The sequence below is a fragment of the Cheilinus undulatus genome, linkage group 6 (assembly GCF_018320785.1).
Source record: "Cheilinus undulatus linkage group 6, ASM1832078v1, whole genome shotgun sequence".
NCBI lineage: Eukaryota > Metazoa > Chordata > Actinopteri > Labriformes > Labridae > Cheilinus > Cheilinus undulatus.
Genome location: NC_054870.1, coordinates 37,825,184 through 37,846,703, shown reverse-complemented (window position 1 = coordinate 37,846,703; position 21,520 = coordinate 37,825,184). Strand labels below are relative to the sequence as shown.

The 21,520-nt window shown below is 40.2% G+C and overlaps 1 protein-coding gene across 1 annotated transcript in view; it reads left to right on the top strand.

Moving 5' to 3' along the window:
* tet1 (tet methylcytosine dioxygenase 1) overlaps positions 1-21,520 on the top strand; it is a 56,309-nt gene that overhangs the window by 29,656 nt on the left and 5,133 nt on the right. Inside the window, exons 3-11 of the mRNA XM_041789573.1 lie at positions 4,981-7,177; positions 10,397-10,487; positions 11,559-11,652; positions 14,613-14,821; positions 14,909-15,059; positions 15,324-15,413; positions 18,387-18,524; positions 18,682-18,858; positions 19,864-20,008. Coding sequence (XP_041645507.1) covers positions 4,981-7,177; positions 10,397-10,487; positions 11,559-11,652; positions 14,613-14,821; positions 14,909-15,059; positions 15,324-15,413; positions 18,387-18,524; positions 18,682-18,858; positions 19,864-20,008 — 3,292 coding nt within the window. The remainder of the gene's footprint in view (positions 1-4,980; positions 7,178-10,396; positions 10,488-11,558; positions 11,653-14,612; positions 14,822-14,908; positions 15,060-15,323; positions 15,414-18,386; positions 18,525-18,681; positions 18,859-19,863; positions 20,009-21,520) is intronic.

The following is a 21,520-nucleotide window of genomic DNA, read 5'->3' as shown; positions in this document are numbered from 1 at the left end:
TTGGATTTTAAGCAAACTGAATGGAAATAATTGATTCCAGAAACAGAAGAACTTGTTCCAGTGACACTGGCTTCAGTTGTTTTAACAGCTTGAACAAATATTGCCATTTTTTTATCCTCCCTTGATATCAATATCTCACCATAAAAATGTTCTGAGGCACATATGTGGTCAAAATAAAATGTAGAGCCTTCTCTGTTGTCATCAAAAACACAGTGTAGTTTAAGAACCGGCCATGAAACTGAGCAAAAGTTCTCCCTCTAGCGCCACAAAGCCCAGTACCAGATCTTCTCATGTTATCTAACAACCGTCTTTAAACCAATGCAGCAGATTGCTCAGTATTAATCCTCTTAAAGCCCAGTGCTGCCTTTAACACCTTTTGTTTTCCGACTCAGACGGAGTGCTTTTCACTGCGGAAGATGGCGTCATCTCTTCTTTCAGTGCCTTCTTCCTCATAAATGAGAGATCATGACTTTACTCAGCTGCCATCACATGTGGGATGTCACAAGGCTCAGTTCTTCTCTCGTGCACATGCCTGAGAGTCAAACACACTGATTCCATTTTAAACCCAGATTTGTCAGAGTATGATGAATGGAGAATCCCAGCTCCACTTTAGGGCTGACTTTCAGCAGCAAGGCTACCTGGAGGGCTGCTGTGCTTTGTGAAAAAGTGGTAAAATAATGCATGTTGTAGAACAGTGTTACAGTAATTAAGGAGGCTTAGTAGGTCTTAAAAAGTCAAACAGTTACTGGTTCAGTTCCTTACAGGTGTCCTTGTACAACCTACTCTTACTGATAGGACCCAGATGGATGTCAAAGCTTCCTCTTCCATGCATTATATGCCACTCTACATTGTAAGGTTGACTTTAAATAGTGAAGTTATAGTAAGGAGTGGGACAAAATATCCATCAATATATGGTCACTCTTGCACATAATATAATCATGAAATGCCAAATGTGCCAAAGATTGATTCTTACAAAAAATAGATCCTCTGAACAGATGTCCCTGCCAGTTTGACACATGATTCACTACATCTGAACTATGACTACTCATGGTGATGCTTGTGACATGAATAAGAGTGACTTAAACAGAAATTATCTGGCCATTGGAGAGAGTTACATAGATTGAAATTAGAAGGAAGAGTGAAAGTGTTGAGCAGCAGTAAAAGATGTTTAACATGAAGCACGTAAAGAAGTGAAACTGACATTAAATTGTTGTGAATAAATACATTAATACTGCACTTCAACTTTTGGGGCAATATTTATACATCCTAGCCAATCAGATATGATGTATCACAATAGGATTATTTAGCAGTATTTCAGTTTCCATATAATCACATCAAAGGGATTTCATTATTTAGCTATAATGTCCTCTTAACAATCAAGGTAGAATTGCCAAGAGCCACCTGACGGAAACTTCTTATGTTATCAACCTTGCCGTAATAAGAACATGGTTTATTCCCGCTGTAAGGTTTAAAAAATACACCACCCAAGATGTCATGATGATGTCTCTGGTTAGTAGAGCTGCTGTTGATTGCCATACCTGCAAATGTCAGCTGTTAGTGACAACAATAAATGCTGCCATACTATGATAGTAGATGGACTTGAGCTTTCATTGTGCTTTTCTAGTCATCTGACCTCTCAAAGGGCTTTAACACCACAGGTCACACCTATCTGTTTATACCCATTCATTCCCCAGTCACACACTGACAGCAAAGGTTGCTACTAGGGCTGAACCATTAGGGCAAAAACATTGAATGGGATTTTTTTTTTTTCCAATATTGCGATTGCGATTTGATGTGCAATTATTAACATCTCTGCTACAAAATAAAGCTTTTAAATTGGTATTTTTGTGCAAATTTCAGGTTCAAGAAATATTGCATTTTCTGCGATTGCAGTTTAATCTAATTTACAATTAATTGCCTAGCCCTAGTTGCTACAGAGATTTGCCATCAGTATTAGCTCATCTCATTCATATGCATCCATATACATTTACAAGCCAGTGACAAAGCACCTGGAGTAAACTGCTAAAAGACACATCAAGATGTAAGTGTAGGAGCTCAGGATGAAGTCCATGACTTTCAGGTTGTAAGACGACTGACTCAACCTGCCGAGCCAGAGAACTCAATGAAACACTTTTTACAGTAATCTGTAGCATATTTTAGTGTTACTATGAACAGTTTAACTCTACAGTAAGATAAATGTTGATGAATGATTTTAGGGAATTGCAGTGGATTGTGGGATACGTAGTTCCTTCACCTTGGAAAAATGTGTACACCGTCTTGTACTTGTGCCTTTTTCTTTCTTGTTTTTGCATCAAATCAATTATTTTATAGTAACGAGTACTCAGCAAGCTAGTTGGCTTGGTTTCAACATTTAAGACATTAAGATAAGGATTTTGTGAAATGTGAAAATGATCGCAAGGTATTATATCATATCAAACTTATCGCATTGTGTTTTATCATATCATATTTTTTCTCATCATATTGTGTCCAATGCTACCTTATTGTTTTTATGTCCTGTCGTGTCGTATTGTACCATATGGTTTCATATCAGATTGTATCTCATCATTTTGTTTCTAATCATTGCATTTCTTTTCATTTCTTATCATTTTGTTTCGTATTGTTTGAATCATATCACATTGCATTGCATCGTATCATTTCGTATCGATTTGTTTTGTCTTTTCGTAATGTACCGTGTCATATCATATCGTATGGTATCGTACGTCACTGTAGCGTTCACAGAACAGTTTTGTATCATATCGAATTGTACTGCATTGTTTTGTAATGTATCGTATCCCATCATATATGGTATAATGTAAACCGAATTTTTAAACCAAAGTATGCTTTTATTTTGTTCAGTTTATTTTTTTCCCTTTCTGTCTGTCAGTTATTGTATTTATTTATTTTAATTGTTCTTTTTTAAACTTTCTAAACGAACCAACACTAAGGGCTAACCCAGCCACCCCCCCCACCAGTGCAACCGAGATCCTGTCTGCTTGACTTAATATAGTCAAACAAAGCCGGGTTTTCTGTTTGTGTTTGTTCATAGTGGTCTGGTTTATTCTAAAGTGTGGCTGCTTGCTCTCGATCTGTCAGCTTTGAGAACACATCTAAACTTCATTAAACAGTGTCAGTCATGGAGTTTTATGGCTGTTTATGCAGGTAAATGGTGATAAAAACAAATCTCCAGCATCCCTGCGGTTATGTGAGTTCATTAAAGGTAAAACTGAAAGCTTCAAACACACGCAGGTATAAATACACACCACTCTCAGTAATGCACTAACATCCTCCAGCTCTTTAAATGACTTTAAGATCCTTTTGTCAGCTGAGTGTTGGCACATGATGCAGTGTTTTTATCTTCGTCACGCTGCAACATTTTTAATCATTCTTCCACTGCTGAAGGCTTTACTTAGAGAATATGATGCAGGTTTTAATCCAAAAAATAAGAAGCAGCTCTACTTGACTGCAGTAATCTTCTGCTAATTAAAACTGAGGAAGAATTAAAATGGTTCTTACATATGTGGTTTCAGAAATACAGCAAAGAAGATGGATTTGATGCTGTTTTATTCTTTGTAAACATGTCAAATATGCATGCAGCAGTATTTACTGTATCACATCTTATTTGTATTTAGCAGCAAGTCCATTATTGTATAACCTTTATTATACAACAGTAGCGCTGCTGCCAAATAGCAATCTGTATTATTCAAAGATTTATTTTTGAGCTTTTCACGCCTCTGTTATAGAGAGAGGACGGAGTATAGAGCAGGAAATCAGGGGAAAAAAGAGTGGGGAATGATATGTGGGAAAAGAGCCTCAGGCCAGATGTGAGCCTGGACAGCCTGCCTCAAAGACAACAGCATCTGTCGCCTTATGATAATATTTAAGAAGAAAAAATAAACAGAAAACAATGAATAGAAATTATATGGTGAGGTAATACCATTTTACATAGCTGTTGGGGGTTTAGTGCCTCACTCAAGGGCCCTATGACAGTACACGGGAAGTGAACTGGCATCCCTCCAGCTACCAGGCCAGTCCAGATATTGTCCGACCAGGACTCTGATTCCCAGCCCACGTCCTTACAGACTGAGCTACTGCCACCTCCTTGAATTGTAATTTAGTGTATCGTATCATATCGTATATCATATATCGTATCATATCGTGGGTTATCCTGAAATCTCCAACCCTACTGTAATCCACAGTGTTCTTGCACATTACAGTAGGAATAAGATTTCCCCAAAGCCTTGGTAGAAGTGCCTTAACTTGTTTAAGCTTTAACTTGCTTAACCCAATACTTTTTTTTACCTTCAAATGGGGTTGCTTCTATTGTTGACTGCACTTAGGGCAGTCTAAGTCATTTTGTATTGAACACGGCTCAAGGAGGGGATAAGTCGGTCAACACTGAGGACCTTTGGACGGTGGTCCACCTCAGCTGGAAGGTCAAGCTGCGCTGTAGCTGCACCATGTGTGGATAAGACTCAGACTGGGTTAATCACTTACTTTACAACTCGCAGGGGTCAGCATAGCAGGCCTGCAGTGTTAATAATCACATGTGCTTGCATTCACAGAAACACACTGACAACATGTACATGCACATTGCTCTCATGCCCTCAGTAACCTCCAAGTATTGATGCAATTCAAAGCTGATGCTCACTCATTGGCTACTTGTAAATCTGAGGCTTCAAATCTCCACAGTGAGGCAGGAATGAAGTCCTGATTGAAGGCTTTACAGTCAACCAACAGTTTAACTTTTACTCAGCCTTGTTTAGGGATTGGTTTTCTTCAACATCTAAAGAAAGCACAGTCTTTCTTTTCACATGCTGTAATATTTTCCACAGCCTTGATGGTGGCTGCAGCAGATGCTCATGCCATGCTGAGAGGCAATCTGTTGTGCTGTGTGCCGTGACTGTTTAGAACAAGCTGAACAACCATGCTCTGCCAAAGCTTGTTGAGTCACCTCTCTCTTCCCGTTTCTCTCTGTCTCAGGTGGTTCCAGAAAGTGGGTCGGTCAATGGCAAAGGCAAGGCACAGATGGATGAAACCCACACGGCAGCGGCAGAGGAGGATGAAGGGGAAGAAGGCCACATACCTCATACACCATCTCCCCACATCACCCACTCGCTCACCCACAACCTGGCCTCGGACCGAGGCAGGCGGCCTGCACTTGTTAAAAGAGAGCCCACGCTTGAGCTGACCGGCAATGCACTTCATCAACATATATGCTCTTCTGTGACTTTTCAGAATGGTTCTGTTGAGAACCTGACTAAACCTAATGGTGCTAACATGACCACTGGGTCGCAATCTTACCTGAAATCTGCATTAAAACGGACTACACGTGCATCAGAGCCTCAGAGGACTATTAAAGCTGCAATCCCTAAAGAAAGCTTTGAAAGTGGAGTCAAGACGCCTCAAGATGATGCATCAGTTCCTCTGAAGAAGATCAAACTGGAGGAACCGTGGATGTGGACCACTGAACAGGCTGCCTCAAAGCTGTGTGACGGTGACGACGAGGTGTTTGAGGACCCGCTGTCCACGCTGGCGACTGTGGTGTGTCTGTCCGTCACAGACAGGAAGGGACTGGAAGAGAAACTCTTCAGCTCACGTTCCTCCATTCTTTGCTCAATCAAAACAGAGCCGCACGATTTGCACTTCATCAAAAAAGAGCCACAGGACTTAAAGAATGACTTTTGTCAGAAAAGCACTCCTGTTAGCCTGCAAAGGACTCCCCAGCTTATCAAAAGTGAAACTCCTCCAAGTGTCCTGTTGCCAAGTGTGCAGTCTTTGGCAGAGAGGCGAAATCTTAGTGTTGAACAAGCTATTGCTATAGAGGCCTTGACTCAGCTCGCAGCTATACCTCAAAGCACCCCAGGGTCCATTAAAGCTGAAAGTAGGTGTGAACATCCTGTTTCTACTTCAACCTCCAATGCAAATACAACCCTACAAGAAGCCAAACCCACAGCAGCTATCCACTACAACAAAGTCTCTGTCATCAGCTCTCCTCTACATCAGACGTCAGTCATACGCCCTCCTGTGGCAAGACAAGGGAATGTCATCCAGAGCTCAAAGGGGTCCCCCTCTAACACAAGGCGTTCTCTGCAGGATCTCCTTGATGCTGATGATAACATGACCCCAAATAGGAAAGAGTACGGCTTTGGTTCCCGTGTCATCAAGTCAGAAAGCTGCTACAAAGACCACAGTGACATGAAGTTCAGAAAAGATCAGAATAGGTTGTTTGGGGATGACAAAGATGGGGTTGTGAGTAAAGCAGGAAGAAACAGAGATGAGGAGGAGGTGGCTGCTCAGCTGGCTAACTTGGCCTTCATTATTCAGGCCCGACAGTCGGAGAACAACCCTCCAAAAGGAACACCGGTGTCTGCCATTAAATACAACTACAACTCACAGCAATCCCCCAGTCACAAAAAGACCCTCATGAAGAAAACAAAAACTACGCCTTCCAAGCCAAGGAAGAAGAAGGTTAGTGATGAGGGAATCAACGGCAGGACCCCTCTCTCAAGGCGCATGCATAATGGAGAGATGATGCATAGAGGCAGAGGCCAGAAGATTCTCCCTCAGGGGAAATCAGCTTTGCACCATAAGAGGAACCTGTTTCTGCCTGTGGCTCAAATCGACCTAAAGAGATACCTGACAGAGGCTGAGGAGGAGAGGAGGCAGCTTATATATCACAGTAACGCACATAATCCCGCCTTTGTAAGGCTGCAGAATCAGAACTACAGCACTAACCCACAGTTTCATCACACTCCTGGACAAGCAAACCAGCCATGGTCACTTTCAAATGGTCAACACAATCCATGCAACGGTCACGCCGCAGAAGCAGCGTCAGAGTGTGAAAGACATTCTTTATCTCAGGTAGCCCAGCACGGTGCTGATCCCAACACCAGCCCTTTCCTCACCCACACTAACGGACACCACGGCCTGGCTAACGGCTTCTCAGGGCCTCCTAGGTCCCCACCTCCTAGCCAGCAAGGCTATTACAAGTTGGAGAGGTCAGGGCCAGTCACTGTCCTGTCCACGGCGACTGATGGAGACTCCACAGAGTCGACTCCTATCAAGAACGTCAACAGCTTTCTGGAGTCCCCCTTGAGCTTTCTGGATACCCCGATGAAGAACCTGCTGAACACACCCTCCAAAAAACTGTCTGATCTTCCTTCCTGTCAATGCATGGGTGAGTCAAAACCACCTTAGATATTTTACATGTCTGCAGCATTTTTAGAGCTACTTTGCGATCATCTTAGATTATTTTTAATGTAATGACATTGCACATCTTTAGCCTCAAACTAACACTCATTTTCTGATTTTCTTCTGATGCAAACACACACAGAAACACACACACCCACACACCCACAAGCTGTGTCCTAATTCAGAGGCCAATTCATGCAAAAGGAGGCCACATTTCTCTGCCATATATGGAGGAGGCTCTGGGATACTTTGTGGGGTCTTGTTGACCTGTTTAGGTGTATTCATTTTCTTAATATGGATTAACAAGATGGGGGCTCTCAATCAACATATATGTGTATATTCTCTATCTTCAAGCTACATATGTGGAGATATTTGTCATGATACAAAAAAAAAAACACTTAAACACAATACTCTTAAAAGTTCAACAGTACCAGTGCCTTTTATGATACCACAGAAACAAAAACAAAAGTCCTAGGAACCCAATATCCAATTTCTGGGTAATTTTTTGTTTTTAATTCTGCCTAAAACACACAAATTGCACAAATATGTTGGCATTGTTTTGGTGCTGAAAGACAGTACTCTCCTTTTTGCTCATGGCAGCTTTAGTCATTAATTTTGAGTTCAGATCTGTCCTTTTTTGTAAAGCTTTGGTACCTTTTAATGAAGAGGTATTGTTTTAAAACATACGGTGTGAAAAGGTACCTTGTAAAGCCAACGGATTGGCCAGACTTAACGTCTGTCATCAGGCAGATCTACCTTTTAAAGCTACAAGCTGAAATGTTTGTGCCCAGTGTGAGAATTAATCGATCAGGATCATTTGAGGAGAACAAGGAAGCCATGGTTTAGTTTTACTGCAAGCCAGTAAACAATGGCTACCAATGAAGCAATTAGCTTGAGAAAATAGACGCGCTGATAGCTTTTCTTGGTGGAGAAGATGTTTTTGCTTGTCCAGCTTTAGGTTTAATTCACCACCTGACTCCAGTAGTTGTTGGTGATTATAGCGACTGTCTATCAAAGTTGTGTTTACCGTCTGGAGCTGCGCAGACACACTATGTTATATGCAGGATGTGAATTGTTTAAAAACCAAAGGGGGACTTTTTCTTAAAAAATAAATTTAAAAAATAATAGATAAATAAGGCTATATCTTGCAACTGGCCTTTTATAAAGCTTGGTGACCACTGTGCGCTTTCAAGCCTATTTTGTGCAACTGATTTGCTGTGCATCAGTTGTGAGGACACAATGGTCAACCATGATTTAATTAGCTACTCTTGGCATTGATAATTTTTTCACTGCTGATATTTTGGCTGCATACACTCAAACTGCTTTCCAGCTGGCTGTAATCATGTGTTGTTTGCAGACAAGTTGGTTTTAATAGGTGGCTCTTTCATGTGAGAATTATATTATATAGTTTTATTTAATCAAAATGTATAATTTCAGAATCATAACTGTACAAACATCAATGATTGGTCAAAGCATGGCTAAATTTGGTTGATTTGATAAAAGCTAAAGTGGTAGCCTATCAGACGAAGTGTTGTCTGGGAGCTGAAAGAACCGATTCTTACTGGACTGAGTCAAATGATCCAGATCACTAAAAAAGAGCTTAAGCTCCCATCACCATGGCTGATGGCAATGTTTAATATTTAACTGCACTGTGTATTGGATTGAGATCAGAAAGAGAGAGTCTTTATCTTCGTATCTGAGCAAAAATACATTAGAAATATATAGAAATGGTAACCTTAGCAGTTGAATTCACCTGTTACCATGTTTCTCACTGGCGAATCCATCTAGCAAAGCTCCCATCTGAACCGTTTGGGCCTGGTTAGAAAGTGACAGGATCAATCAGCGTGGAGGGGCAGTACTTTCAGGCATAGCAAAGTTGTGAAATATGCAAGCAGCAAGAAGAACAGCACTGAGTTGTTTTCTTTTCAAAACCCACAAAAATCGTGTACTTATGTCTGCCATGGTTTGTGTTATGCAGCTTTCTACTTTCTAGTTTCTAGCTTTCTAATTTAGCCTACTCGTCGGCAGGGGCACACCTCGGTTTTGGGGCTATGACGTTGCATGTTTTGTTGCTCTGATTGGCCTGTATAGATGTGACAAACAGAACGTTCACCCAATCACCCTCCAAGTTTTTTTTTCAAAGGCTCTGCCCTTTCCCAAACGCCATCTGTGGAAGGTTTTCCAGATGGATGTGTGAAACAAATACATCAATCGGACCGTAGTGTGAGCATGTTGAGTTTTGGTTGTGAAAAACGTTTCAGTCCCAAAGCGAATGCTGACGTTAGACCAGAACTGTTAAAGAGTTTGATGCATTCAGTCCAAGCAGAGGCAGGGATATAAATGTATTCCCCAGAAGGGGGGCGAAATCCCCCCCACTATGTGACGGACAGAACGTTCATCCAATCACCCTCGAAGATTTTTTTTAAAGGTTCTGCCATGCCCTGCCTTCTTACTATGGACTATTTCCCAGATGAATATGAAATATATTCCATGCATGGATGTGTGATTCAGTCAAAAAGAATAAAACTAAATAATAAAGGTTTTGACAATCATAGACGACATTTGCATTTGTTGAACTCAAGACGTTAGACTTGAGGACTCACATCTCTAGCTTTATAAATGAAATAGTCTCTGGACAAAGCTACAGTGTTATTTAAACTGATGCTTCAAAGATGTCTAATACAGTTAGTTACTGAAATCAAACCAAAATCTCAAGGCCCACCTTCTTCATATCAATGCAAAACGGCCTCTTTAAATGTTCATACTGTATCTTTAGTTGGTGTATAGTTAGTTATAATGCATGGTTGTTATTTTCACAACGCTAAAACATTTGGGAACAACTAAATTATACATCTACATGCCAGAATGTGTATTTCAGCACTATACTTTTCAGCCATATCAGCCTTAATCACAGTTCATGATTAAAGCAATCTACTTTAGCAAATCCAAAACTTTAGGTGCCCATTACAAGTCATTTTAAAACCAAATTATAAACATCATGCAGTGAGAAAATACCAGAAATACTGCAGAAAATTGTAGTTTTCAAAGAGGTTGTCCAATTTGTGATACTATTAAAGTCATTGTAATCATACATGGTTGTACAAATTTCCAAGGCACACCTTGACTTGCCTCAAGGCACACCAGTGTCACTCACCACACCATTCGAGAACCACTGGTCTAATAGATCCTGTTCTTTTTCCCACAGATCAAATTATTGAAAAGGAGGAAGGCCCTTACTATACACACCTTGGGGCAGGACCGACTGTTGCTTCAGTGAGGGAGTTGATGGAGAACAGGTAGAGTGACTACTACAGCTGTGTTTACACTGTCTACATGTGGCTGTCTTTACTACCAAACACACCGAGAGGCCACTCATCAACCACAGGTCTGGTGGAGGAATGGGGCGGGTCCACAGCTAAAAAGCCTGTCATTTAAAGGAAGCATTGCTGAGCCAGCTCAACACGTTTAACCCTGGTCTGAGCTACACACATGAACGCACAACACAACGCACACAGCATGTTGAAACAGGAAACCCCTTGAGCTGAGGTGAGGGGCCCATAAACCAAGAAGACAGGCTGTTTGAAACAAACTGAGGTCCATCAGGGTCCATTTGACAGCCACACTTAACTGAACTATTGTCACTGTGCAAGCAGAGAAAAATCATTTTTCATTTCAAGATGTGTTTAATGGTCAAACAGTTTTCAGTTTGGCAAAAAGAAGAGCTAGTGATGGCCTAAACTGACCCATTTAACATTACAAATCAAAATGCACTTCTATGATTTTTTTTATTTGTATTTTATCCTCAGTTTTCTTCTCTTTGGGGTATATGCAGAGCTACATGTTTTTGTTTGACTGAGTTTACAGCTGTAGACTACAGCAGGCTGTAACACTATTAATGTTAAGTTTCTGGTCTTCGTCACACTTAACCACCAGCTTTAACCTGCATGATAAATATAGAGACAGTGAGGTGAAATGGAGATAAGAAGAAGCAGCATTTGAGACGAAGTAGCCATGAAGTGTGAAATATCAACACTTCAAAACCCTTACATGTGTAAAACTTGCATAAGAGATGCTATTTGTACAGCAGATCAATTCCATAGGTCTCATGCAGCCTCAATCTTAGGGGTTGATCCATTTCACCACTAGTTTATTCTTCATGGAACAGTTTAGAGTTTTGTGTATTTGTCAGTGCATTGGTGCATTTACAGATTTCTACAATCCATGTGTATGAGCTATTAAAGTTTTTTTGCATCAGTTGCTCTTAGGTCTGGCAAACTGTGCTAATGTGTCTAAATGTGTTGTCATCTATTTGTGCTCGTGTCAATAACAAACACTGGTGGTTTCTCTAAATGTCTTGTGTGTCACAGGTATGGTACCAAAGGGAACGCAGTACGGGTGGAAGTTGTTGTTTACACTGGGAAGGAAGGAAAAAGCTCCCAGGGCTGTCCAATAGCTAAATGGGTATGTGGTTGATGTTTGTGTGTATGTCCTGAATGTGTGTCCGCATTGTCTCAGTGTTTTTTAGATCCCATCCAAGTGTTTCTGGAAATTTGACGCTGGATCATTTTTCTCAACACAACTACACCCTCACTAATAGATTTTTAGATACATAGCAAATGTTGAAATGCAAAAGACCCCACACATGACACCAAACAATGAAAGACTGAGGACAACTGAACAACTGAAAAACCCCCACACTAAAACAAATTACATTCACGATAAACCAGCGATGGACTTAATCTGAAAAATTCATTTTGAACAATTACCAAAAAAAACTGAACCTACAGACAAGCAGAGTGACAAAAGCAACTAGAAAGGCACTCAGAGGGTGCAGACCTCCGCCATCACCCCTATCTCCCAATAGTGAAGAATCTTTTGAAAAATTCCTGGATCCGTCCCCATATGCCCCCACCATGGCATTTGCCAATGACTCCCTCCCAGGTGAGGTGCAAACACGGTGTGGCAAAGCATTTGCTTCGCTACGGGTGGACTGTCATGGTGGAAGCATTGCCTGCCGGTGCCAACAGTTGCACTGACAGTCTCACCCATGGTCTCACTGAACAACTGGAAGTCATGGCAGAGGGTGAATATTCCTCTATTTCTCCCAGCATTGTGAGTATTCTCACTACAATTCGCTGTCTTTCTCTCTGTTACGCTCCGACTCATCTCCTCGTCCTCGGCGTGCGTCTTTCAAACTCTATAAACTCCAAAACTTTGAATAGAAGTACACCCAAAATGCTGCTGGGATTGAAGTTACTCATGTTCACCATCTCCTGGTGTAAAGAGGTAACAGCGCAGACCTCCACCATTAGCCCTATCTCCCAATAATACAGAATCCTTACAAAAAATTTCATCAAAATCTGTCTACAGCTTTTTGAGTTATGTTGCTAACAAACTAACAAACGAACAAACAAATTAACCAATGAACAAACCCACCCAATCTTTGGCAGGGGTAGTAATAACAGACAATGAAAAGTATCATGCAAAAGAAAGTCCTTTTAATTCCTTATAAACTGTTCAGTCTGTTTCCTTTTTTATATATAAACTATAAATGGCTATGGACAAATGTATTAGGCACATTACATCAAAAGGACTGTAATGAAATCGTATTCAAATTAATGTGCTTCAATATGGAGTTGGCCCTACTTTGCAGCTGTAACAGCCTCCTCTCTTCTTGGAAGGCTTTCCACAAGATTTTGGAGTGTTTCTCTGAGAATTTCAGTTGTAGAGCATTTATGAGGTCAGGTACTGATGTTGGAAGAGAATGCCTGACTCGCAGTCCCTGTTCCAGACTCATCAAACCATGTCTTTATAGTTCTTGCTTTGTGCACTGGGGCACAGTATTGTTGGAATAGAAAAGGGCCTTCCCCAAACTGTTGCCACAAAGTTTTAAAGCGTAACATTGTCCATAATGTCTTGGTATGCTGAAGCATTAAGATTGCCTTTTACTGGAGATAAGGGGGCTGGCCCTAACCCTGAAAACAGTCCTAGACCCTTATCCCTCCTCCTCCAAACTTTACAGTTGGCTTTACAGTTTCCCGTCTATAGTCCAGTGTTGGTGTACTTTACATCACTCCATCCGATGCTTAGCAAGGGTTTGGTGATGTGAGGCTTACATGCAGCGGTTTGGCCAAGGAAACCCATTCCATGACACTCCTGTCACACAGTTTTTGTGCCTACATTAATGTCAGTGGAGGTTCAGAACTCATCAGCTATGGAGTCAGCAGAGCGTTGTCAACTTTTACACACCATGCGCCTTAGTCGTTGATCCTCCTCTGTGAGGAGGACTTCCGCTCCGTGGCTGAGTAGCTGTCCAGCAGGGATGAAATTTCGCCAACCGTCTTACTGCAAAGGTGGAATCTCTCACAGTACCATGCTTGAAGTCACTGAGCTCTTCAGAATGGCACATTTTGTATCACAAATGTTTGCAGATGGAGACTGCATGACTAGGTGCTTGATTTTATACAGCTGTGACAACAGGTCTGATTGAAACACTTGAGTTCAATAATTAAATGGTGTGCACAAATACTTATGCCCAAATGGTGTCCTAAAACTTCTTTAAACTTGCACAAATATCTTATATTTATTGCTGCTTATCTTTGTATAACAGAATATGAAATCATCTATTATAAGATATAAACTTGTGGAATATATTTTACCTTAAAGATAAATTAGGCCTTTGCTTTGTTTTATCAGAAAGGGAGCATTGGGCCCAAATTTAGCCTGATAATGTCTTGGGGTGAACCATGTCTCTTGAGTAACTAGCATGGTTGGCAACAGGTGTGACAAATTGGCAGTGAGAAATACTGGACCAGTTTTTACTGAAAAATCCCCAGGAATAAAAGTAAAATCCCTGTATGAAGTCGCAGCGTTGGTGTGAACATTTAATCCTTCATGACAATCCACACAGCGTATGCTCTCCTTTCCTCACACAACTGGAGAATGGGTAATAAATATTGAGTATGTTCAATATTTATGAGTTGAAATTGGAATGCTCACAGCATTCTTTTAAGCAGGTCAGATCACTCTTAACACAACCCACACTGTGGGAATATTGGCAGGGTCATCTTTAATACTATCAAATAAATCAGGCCTTTGCTTTGTTTTGTCAGAAGGGGAGCATCAGGCCCAAATTTGGCCTGATAATCTCTTTAATGAGGACCAAGCTTTAGCTGCCCTCTAATATTACACCAGAACCAAAAGATTATCAGTTCCAACTTCATCACAAAATGCATAAATGTTGAGGCTTTCAGCTTAATTTACAGACCAGGTATCTCAAAACAAAGCATGGCAATGACAATGCTTTAAATCCAATATCTGTTAAAAACAACAAGCAGAAAAAGTATTAAAATGGCTCATTTTTTTTCATTATGTGTTTGTATTGTGATTCCTGATTTGCTTGTATCACATTTATCTGGCAGGTGATCCGACGTGGCAGTGAGGAGGAGAAGTTGCTGTGTTTGGTCCGCCAGAGGCCCGGGCACTTCTGTGACACCGCTGTATTAGTGATCCTCATCCTGGCCTGGGAGGGGATCCCCCGGCCGGTGGCAGACCACCTCTATAGGGAGCTCACAGAGACCCTCTTTAAATATGGCTCCCCCACCAGCCGCCGCTGTGCCCTCAATGAAGAGTAAGAACCTCTTTTTTTAACAATGGCATTAAGCCTTCCCAGATCTGTTTGATTATTCATCTCCCTCCTGCTTCTTCTTCTCCATAGTCGCACATGTGCCTGCCAGGGTTTGGACCCAGACACCTGTGGAGCTTCCTTTTCCTTCGGCTGCTCCTGGAGCATGTATTTCAACGGCTGTAAGTTTGCACGCAGTAAAGTACCACGCAAGTTCCGCCTGCTTGGAGACTACCCAGAGGAGGTGAGGGAGTTTTCTGTTCAGGAAGATATAGAGGGAATCTTCTCTCATAGTTTCACCTGATGTTATCTTGATGTATGAGGGGGTTTTCAGCTCTGTTACTTTTCAGTACTTTATCTGCAATAATGGCAAAATATGGGGATTTAATCTCTGCTGAATATTTGTCTCTGAGTGGATTTGACAATAACATGTTAGGAGAAGACTACATGCATGTTTTAACTGTTGGCTGTAATTCACCTTAAACTCATAAATGTGTGTTTGTTTCAGGAAGAAAAAGTAGAGAACAACCTTCAGAATCTCGCCACTGACCTTGCACCACTTTACAAAAGACTGGCCCCTGAGGCTTTCCAGAACCAGGTTTGTAAACTTTTCCAACAGTCAAACTCTCTCCTTTTTGTCCATTAATTTTTTAAACCAGTACTGTAAAGTCTGGTTCATAAGACACACTATTAATTCTATTTTTTTAATCTACAAAGGTTTGCTGCAACCTACATACAAGTGTGACCAATCTACTAGTATAAAGAGATGAGACATATGCTGCTTTTAAAGCTGCCATCATCCCACAGCACTAGAACAGGCACTATTGAAAATTTGCCTCTCTTCATTGTTTCAGAAGCGGACACTTCATGGCTCACAATGTGTTGATACATAGCACTGCAGACCAGGCAAGTGGGGTCTGAGCCACATTTTAGCATCTTTACTCCATCATTAAGTCTAAGGATGCACCAATGCATCAGTTCAACATCAATTTCAGTCGATATCAGCCCAGTATACAGACGTCAGCCACAGGCAAAATGATGCGACATGAACAGAGATTAGTTACAATGTTTATTTGTTATCAACTGTCAATTTTATGCTGGTATCTGGTCCACCTTACTGCTGAATCAGATAAGAGATTTTTTTTAAATGGCAGAAGTGACCAGTTGGACAAACTCTGTTCTGTTTTCATGGTCAAATGTGAGGGAAAGTGTTGGCATACTAGGAGTTTTATACCAACAGAAATTATGAAAGAAAAACATTGGTGCATCTTTAACCCCTTAAAGCACTGGTCATCAACTGGAGGCCCGGGGCCCATATCAGGCCCCGTACAGTGTCCGATCTGGCCCTCATAAGCTTGATTAAATGGAGAAAAGTGCTGAGCAAAAAAAATGTCTTGCTGTATTTAGGGTGTCTTTTCTTTATTTATTTTATGATGCCTACAGATAATTTAGTAACTCCAAAATAATTGAGATTTAAACTTTTTTTTTTTAAATTGGCTTAATGTTTGATCAGTTTCACAAAATAACAACTATCATTAACTATTATTAGCAAATAAGATGCATTATTAACTATTAACTATTAGTAGCAAATAAGATGCATGACAAACCTACTCATAAGTCCATTCTTGGTTAAAGTAGCAGATTTCTGCATAAATGTAACAGTTAAGAGGGTTGAGAGTTTATTTTTCACTGGCTGAGAATTAAAACAAACTATCTATGTTTTTCACCAATGAGGATGCAGCGCTTTCACATCAGACAGCATGGCAGCCCCAGAAATATATGGCTTAAATATCTCAATCGCCCCCTTGTGGCTTGTTGCAATATAGGAACTGAGTTCACTGCTAAAGGCTAAAAATGATGTACATTTCAAAGAAAATATAATGATTTTGACGACAATGTTCCTTTAATTTAGCTCATTTTACGCGCCAACCCTCACAGTGTCTGCGTAGACATAAGCTGGCCCTTGTACAAATGTGGTTGATATTTGATACATACTTTTATGAGATCTCTATGTAATCAACATAATCAGCAAATTACTTAAAAACATTTTGATTACAATCAGATAAATGATTAAAAAAAATGCTCTTCAGTGGATTCTCAGTTGCCAAAAAACACCTAATGTGTCAAATGTGATACAAAAAGAATATATGTGAGAGTTTATGGCAATTTTTCTTTTATTTTGGTAGAAGGTTAAATAAACATTTCAGAACCAAAAAAAACAGAATCGTCTCTCTACTATTTCAATTTTCAGGCTTTAAGGGGCTAAAAGGTCATTATCCCGATTTTAATGAAAAGCAGAAAAGGGGGATATACTGATAAGTATGTTAAATGGGCCTAAAACAATGGTTGACCAGCAGAGATAAGCAGAATGACTCATAAACTGATTATCTGTCAGCTTCATGACAAACACCACAGGCTGAGAGCTCAACTTCCATATTATCGATACACAATAAAACTATGATATGATCTATTGTTTGACAGTAATAGAAAAATTCCAGTAGATATGATCAGATTCTCCTCTGATTATAGCCACACAGCCTCACTCTGGATTAAACGATAATCAACCAATCAATCTTTGTTTGCATAGCACCGATGAAAGTTGTCTCAAGATACTTTACAAAGAGGGCAGGTCTAGACCGTACTCTGTGTTGTTTCCTATTGAAATAGACCAGTATTAATCATTAATATTATAATAAAGAATATACCCTATTATAATAAGGACTAGCATTAATCACCATGAGCACAGCTCCAGCAACATAAGCCTTCCCTTACTATAGGGCAGGACTGTCGAGAAGACCAGAATCATTTTGACAAGTCTCTGCTGAAGCTGCACAGGGGGTTGGAAAGGACTAGAAGGAGAGATGGGGGGGGGGGGTGCAGGAAGAGGATAGGGACAAGAGAAACAACAAAACAACAAATGAAACACAAAGTCCTGGCAGTTGTGGCCATGAACATATCTCCCATTTTGCAGGAAATTAATACAGCTTTAATGATTATGGTTTTCTAGGTTGATAGAAAACAGAACAATGCAGTATTAGCATTAGCAGCTGGGATGCTAATGAAATAGAGAGAACTATTAATAAAAACAGCTGTAAAGTAGAGCTGCTCTTATGTTCAGTTAAACTGTTCAAGTAATGATTATAGAAGTTGGTATGATGTTAAAAGACGAAGCGATGATCACTGTATTACTAAGCAAAAAATAATGTCAGTGAAGAGAAAGCAGTAAAAAATAGATAAAGGGGATTAAAGCAATAGAAGATGAACGGTTGTTAAATTTACTTTAAGACTTGGGATGATTATAGTAGTTATAATAATCATAATCATGATAAATGTAGTAGTTAGATTCAGGTGGGTCCATAGCAGGTCGCTTGTACCAAGGATCCAGTCAAACCTATGAGGCACAGGCACCAGGAATCCACAGAGACAGTGGTAAGGTGATAGACCTAGAACAAAAAGACAAGACTTGAATTAAACCAGCTCCTCGACTCTAGACCACCTTACCTGTAGATCATGTTTACATATGTTTACCACAAACCAATCTCTTTCCATATCTTGTCCTTTTGCCTCTCAGGTGGAGAATGAGACGGCAGGAGGAGACTGCCGGCTCGGCAGGAGGCAGGGCCGTCCTTTTTCCGGGGTCACAGCCTGTGTGGATTTCTGTGCTCACGCTCACAGAGACACTCAGAACATGAATAATGGCAGCACTGTGGTGAGCATGCTATCCACTTCTAAATCATGTTATGTGTTTGACGAAACCCCAGGTGGATCTAACATCACTTCTCGTAGTTCTTTTTCATTATGTAAAGAGACTGATTGGATTTAGTCTGCTGTTTTTAAAAGGAGCTCTTGTTTTAAATCTTTTTCAGGTTTGCACTTTAACAAAAGAAGATAACCGTGCAGTGCGAAACATACCAGAGGACGAGCAGCTCCATGTTCTTCCACTTTACAGGATCTCTGACAGGGATGAGTTTGGTCAGTTAGAGGGTCAGCTGGCAAAGATGAGAAGTGGTGCCCTGCAGGTTTTGTCTTCCTTTCCTCGAGAGGTAAGAGATAATTACAGCAGTTTTTAATGCTTATTATAATGCTGTTTGTTTCTTTTTAAAATGCAACATTAGCATAGTGGGCTACAGTAAGATTCAGTCTTTAAGATACTCCTCTGAAAATTGGGCTTTGTTATATACATGCTGGACATCCTGGACTGATGTTATTTGAATTAATCCCCATTGTGTACTGCAAGCAGCCACTCTACAAACGCTGCTGGGATACATATTGGGGTAGTCCAAGTTTCAGCAGCACCCTTGAATGTCTGTTTTCCTTCAGTAGATTAAAGTCATGCATTGGAAGAAAACATTTGTTTACTGTTAACTAGATAAACCTTTTGAAGAGCAACGAGAAGTATTTGTGAGTAGTTGAGGGAGGTGAGAGACAATAATTCATTCAGCTGGCTGTCAGCTGATTGCAGCTGGGGGTATGACTGCAATTCGCTTAATAGTCTGAATAACCAAGTCACTTATTATCCTGTAGTGAGGGGTCTTTGCTCTCTTCTACACCAACACTGATCACTGCAATGCTGCTAACAAAGCTTCCACCCCAGCCTCCTCTTTTCTAGGATAAAGCATTTGTTAAACAATCATATGTGTTTTTAGCACAGCTTTCCCTAGAAAGTCAGAGCATACTGCTTGGCTAACCCAGGGAATATCTTTCCCAGCAGAGCCTTCATCGCTAAGCAAAACTGTACATCCATTCTGCAACCAATGGTTAAATCTATGAGGAGAGCATTCCTGACTGATTATACCAGTAGTTCACAGGATGGCAAACTCTGATGACACAGTAACTGCAAGTTGTGGACAAGACTGTTATGAAATTGTCATGCAATGAGGAATTTTAAACCTTTTTTCTCCCTGAAACATCTCAGCGACTTTAATCTTCTATGCAAGTGCGGATCACCTCTTTTCCTACATTTTATGTTATTGACTGTTTAAGATAACACAGAAGTGTTTGAAGAAAACAAGTAAAATGTTGACACAAGTGAATTTTGTGTCTTCCAGGTGCGTCTCCTGGCTGAGCCGGTGAAATCAGCCCGTAAGATGAGACAGGAAGCTCGCCAGAAAGCTCAAGCAGAGAAACTTGAGAAGAAGCTCGGCCTGACGCCTCTCACACCTGGGAAAGTTAGAAGTGAAACCCCTAACAAAGGTAACTGCTCCAAAGCTCAGTAGATGCTTGTACTATAAATAACAAATTCACATTATATGGGGTGGGATTTTTTCAGGATTTATTTGATTCTGGTTCTGAGTCTGGGGGTCATGATTCCATTTAGAAGTGATTTTTAATTTAAAGACCCTGTAAAGTGAAAATAAATCTGTATTTAGGGTTAGTATTTTTTAAAAATCTTAGACAATAAGACAAAAATACAATGGAATTTTTCTATCTTTTTGTCCGTTCAGTGTTGGCTGGTCAGGTCACTAATGTGATGGTCAGCAGTTGTTGGCTTTTGCTCTTCCTGTTTTAACTTTGGTTTTGGCTTATGATGTGAGCTCACGCTTTTGGCTTGTTCTTCAAGTACCTCACTTTAATTTAGCAGACCAGTTTTTTTGGGCACACTTCTTCTTAGTGCTGTGTTATTATTGAGTTTCATTTTCAATCACAATTTTGGATTCCCACAGCTATGGAAACTAGATGACTTAGATTAAATAACTATCCATACTGTGATGAACGCGTTTGGCTCATAGGTTTACTAATGAGGTACATGATTCAGTGTTTTTTTGCTATAGTTTGACTATAAGAGGGATTCTTTATTTTTATAGCATGTAGTTATTTAAATATACTGATGGTTTTCCATTAATTGATTTCGTTTATTCCTTGTTTTCAAAGTGTTGGGTAGGAATGCACGATATAGGATTCATGCCTATATTTTCAAACAATTTTTAGCCAATACTAACATTCAAATGTAAATCAAACTTAAAGGGATAGTAGTGTTATTAGCTTCCAGTTGGCTAGCATTGCTCTTTTAAGAAGGACTCGCTGGTTGTACCAGCCAGGAAGCTAGGCTGTACAGTGTAACAGATGGGTACAGTTTCCCACGGAATTTAGCGAGTTTTTGTTAACAATGGGCTACAACACAATGTTGGCTCAAATGTATGCACTATCAAATATTTTGAAGCATTTTATTTTATACCCAAGAAGCTTTTGTGTTTTTGACACTTTTTTGCAATGCAGGGGTACGTTAAGGTAGCCAAAGCCTGCATTGGAAAATAGTGACAAAAAAACACTGAAACTTTCTTGGTAAAAAATAAAAAAAGTTTTCAATAGTGCGTGCATTTGGGCCAACATTGTTTTGTGGCCCATTTTTACCAAAAGCAGTGGAGAAACTGTACCCATCTGTTACACTGTATAGCCTAGCTTCCTGGCTGGTAAAGCCAGCAAGTCCTTCTTAAAGGAGCAATGCTCACTGAAATCACTGGAGGCTAATGCCATACTTCTAGTTACCTCTGATGACCCAACTTCAAAAATACTGAAATATCCCTCTAAAACTTCAGTCCCTAAAATACACAATTAAAATACCGGGGACTAACAGATCAACATGTTTCAGTCCTTAAAGTACACTTTATGTGTAAGGAACAATAATAAGTAAAGAGAAAGGGATTGTAGAAATTTGTGATTCTCATGTGAACTGATTTCTTACCTTAAAAAGTATTACATGTTGTG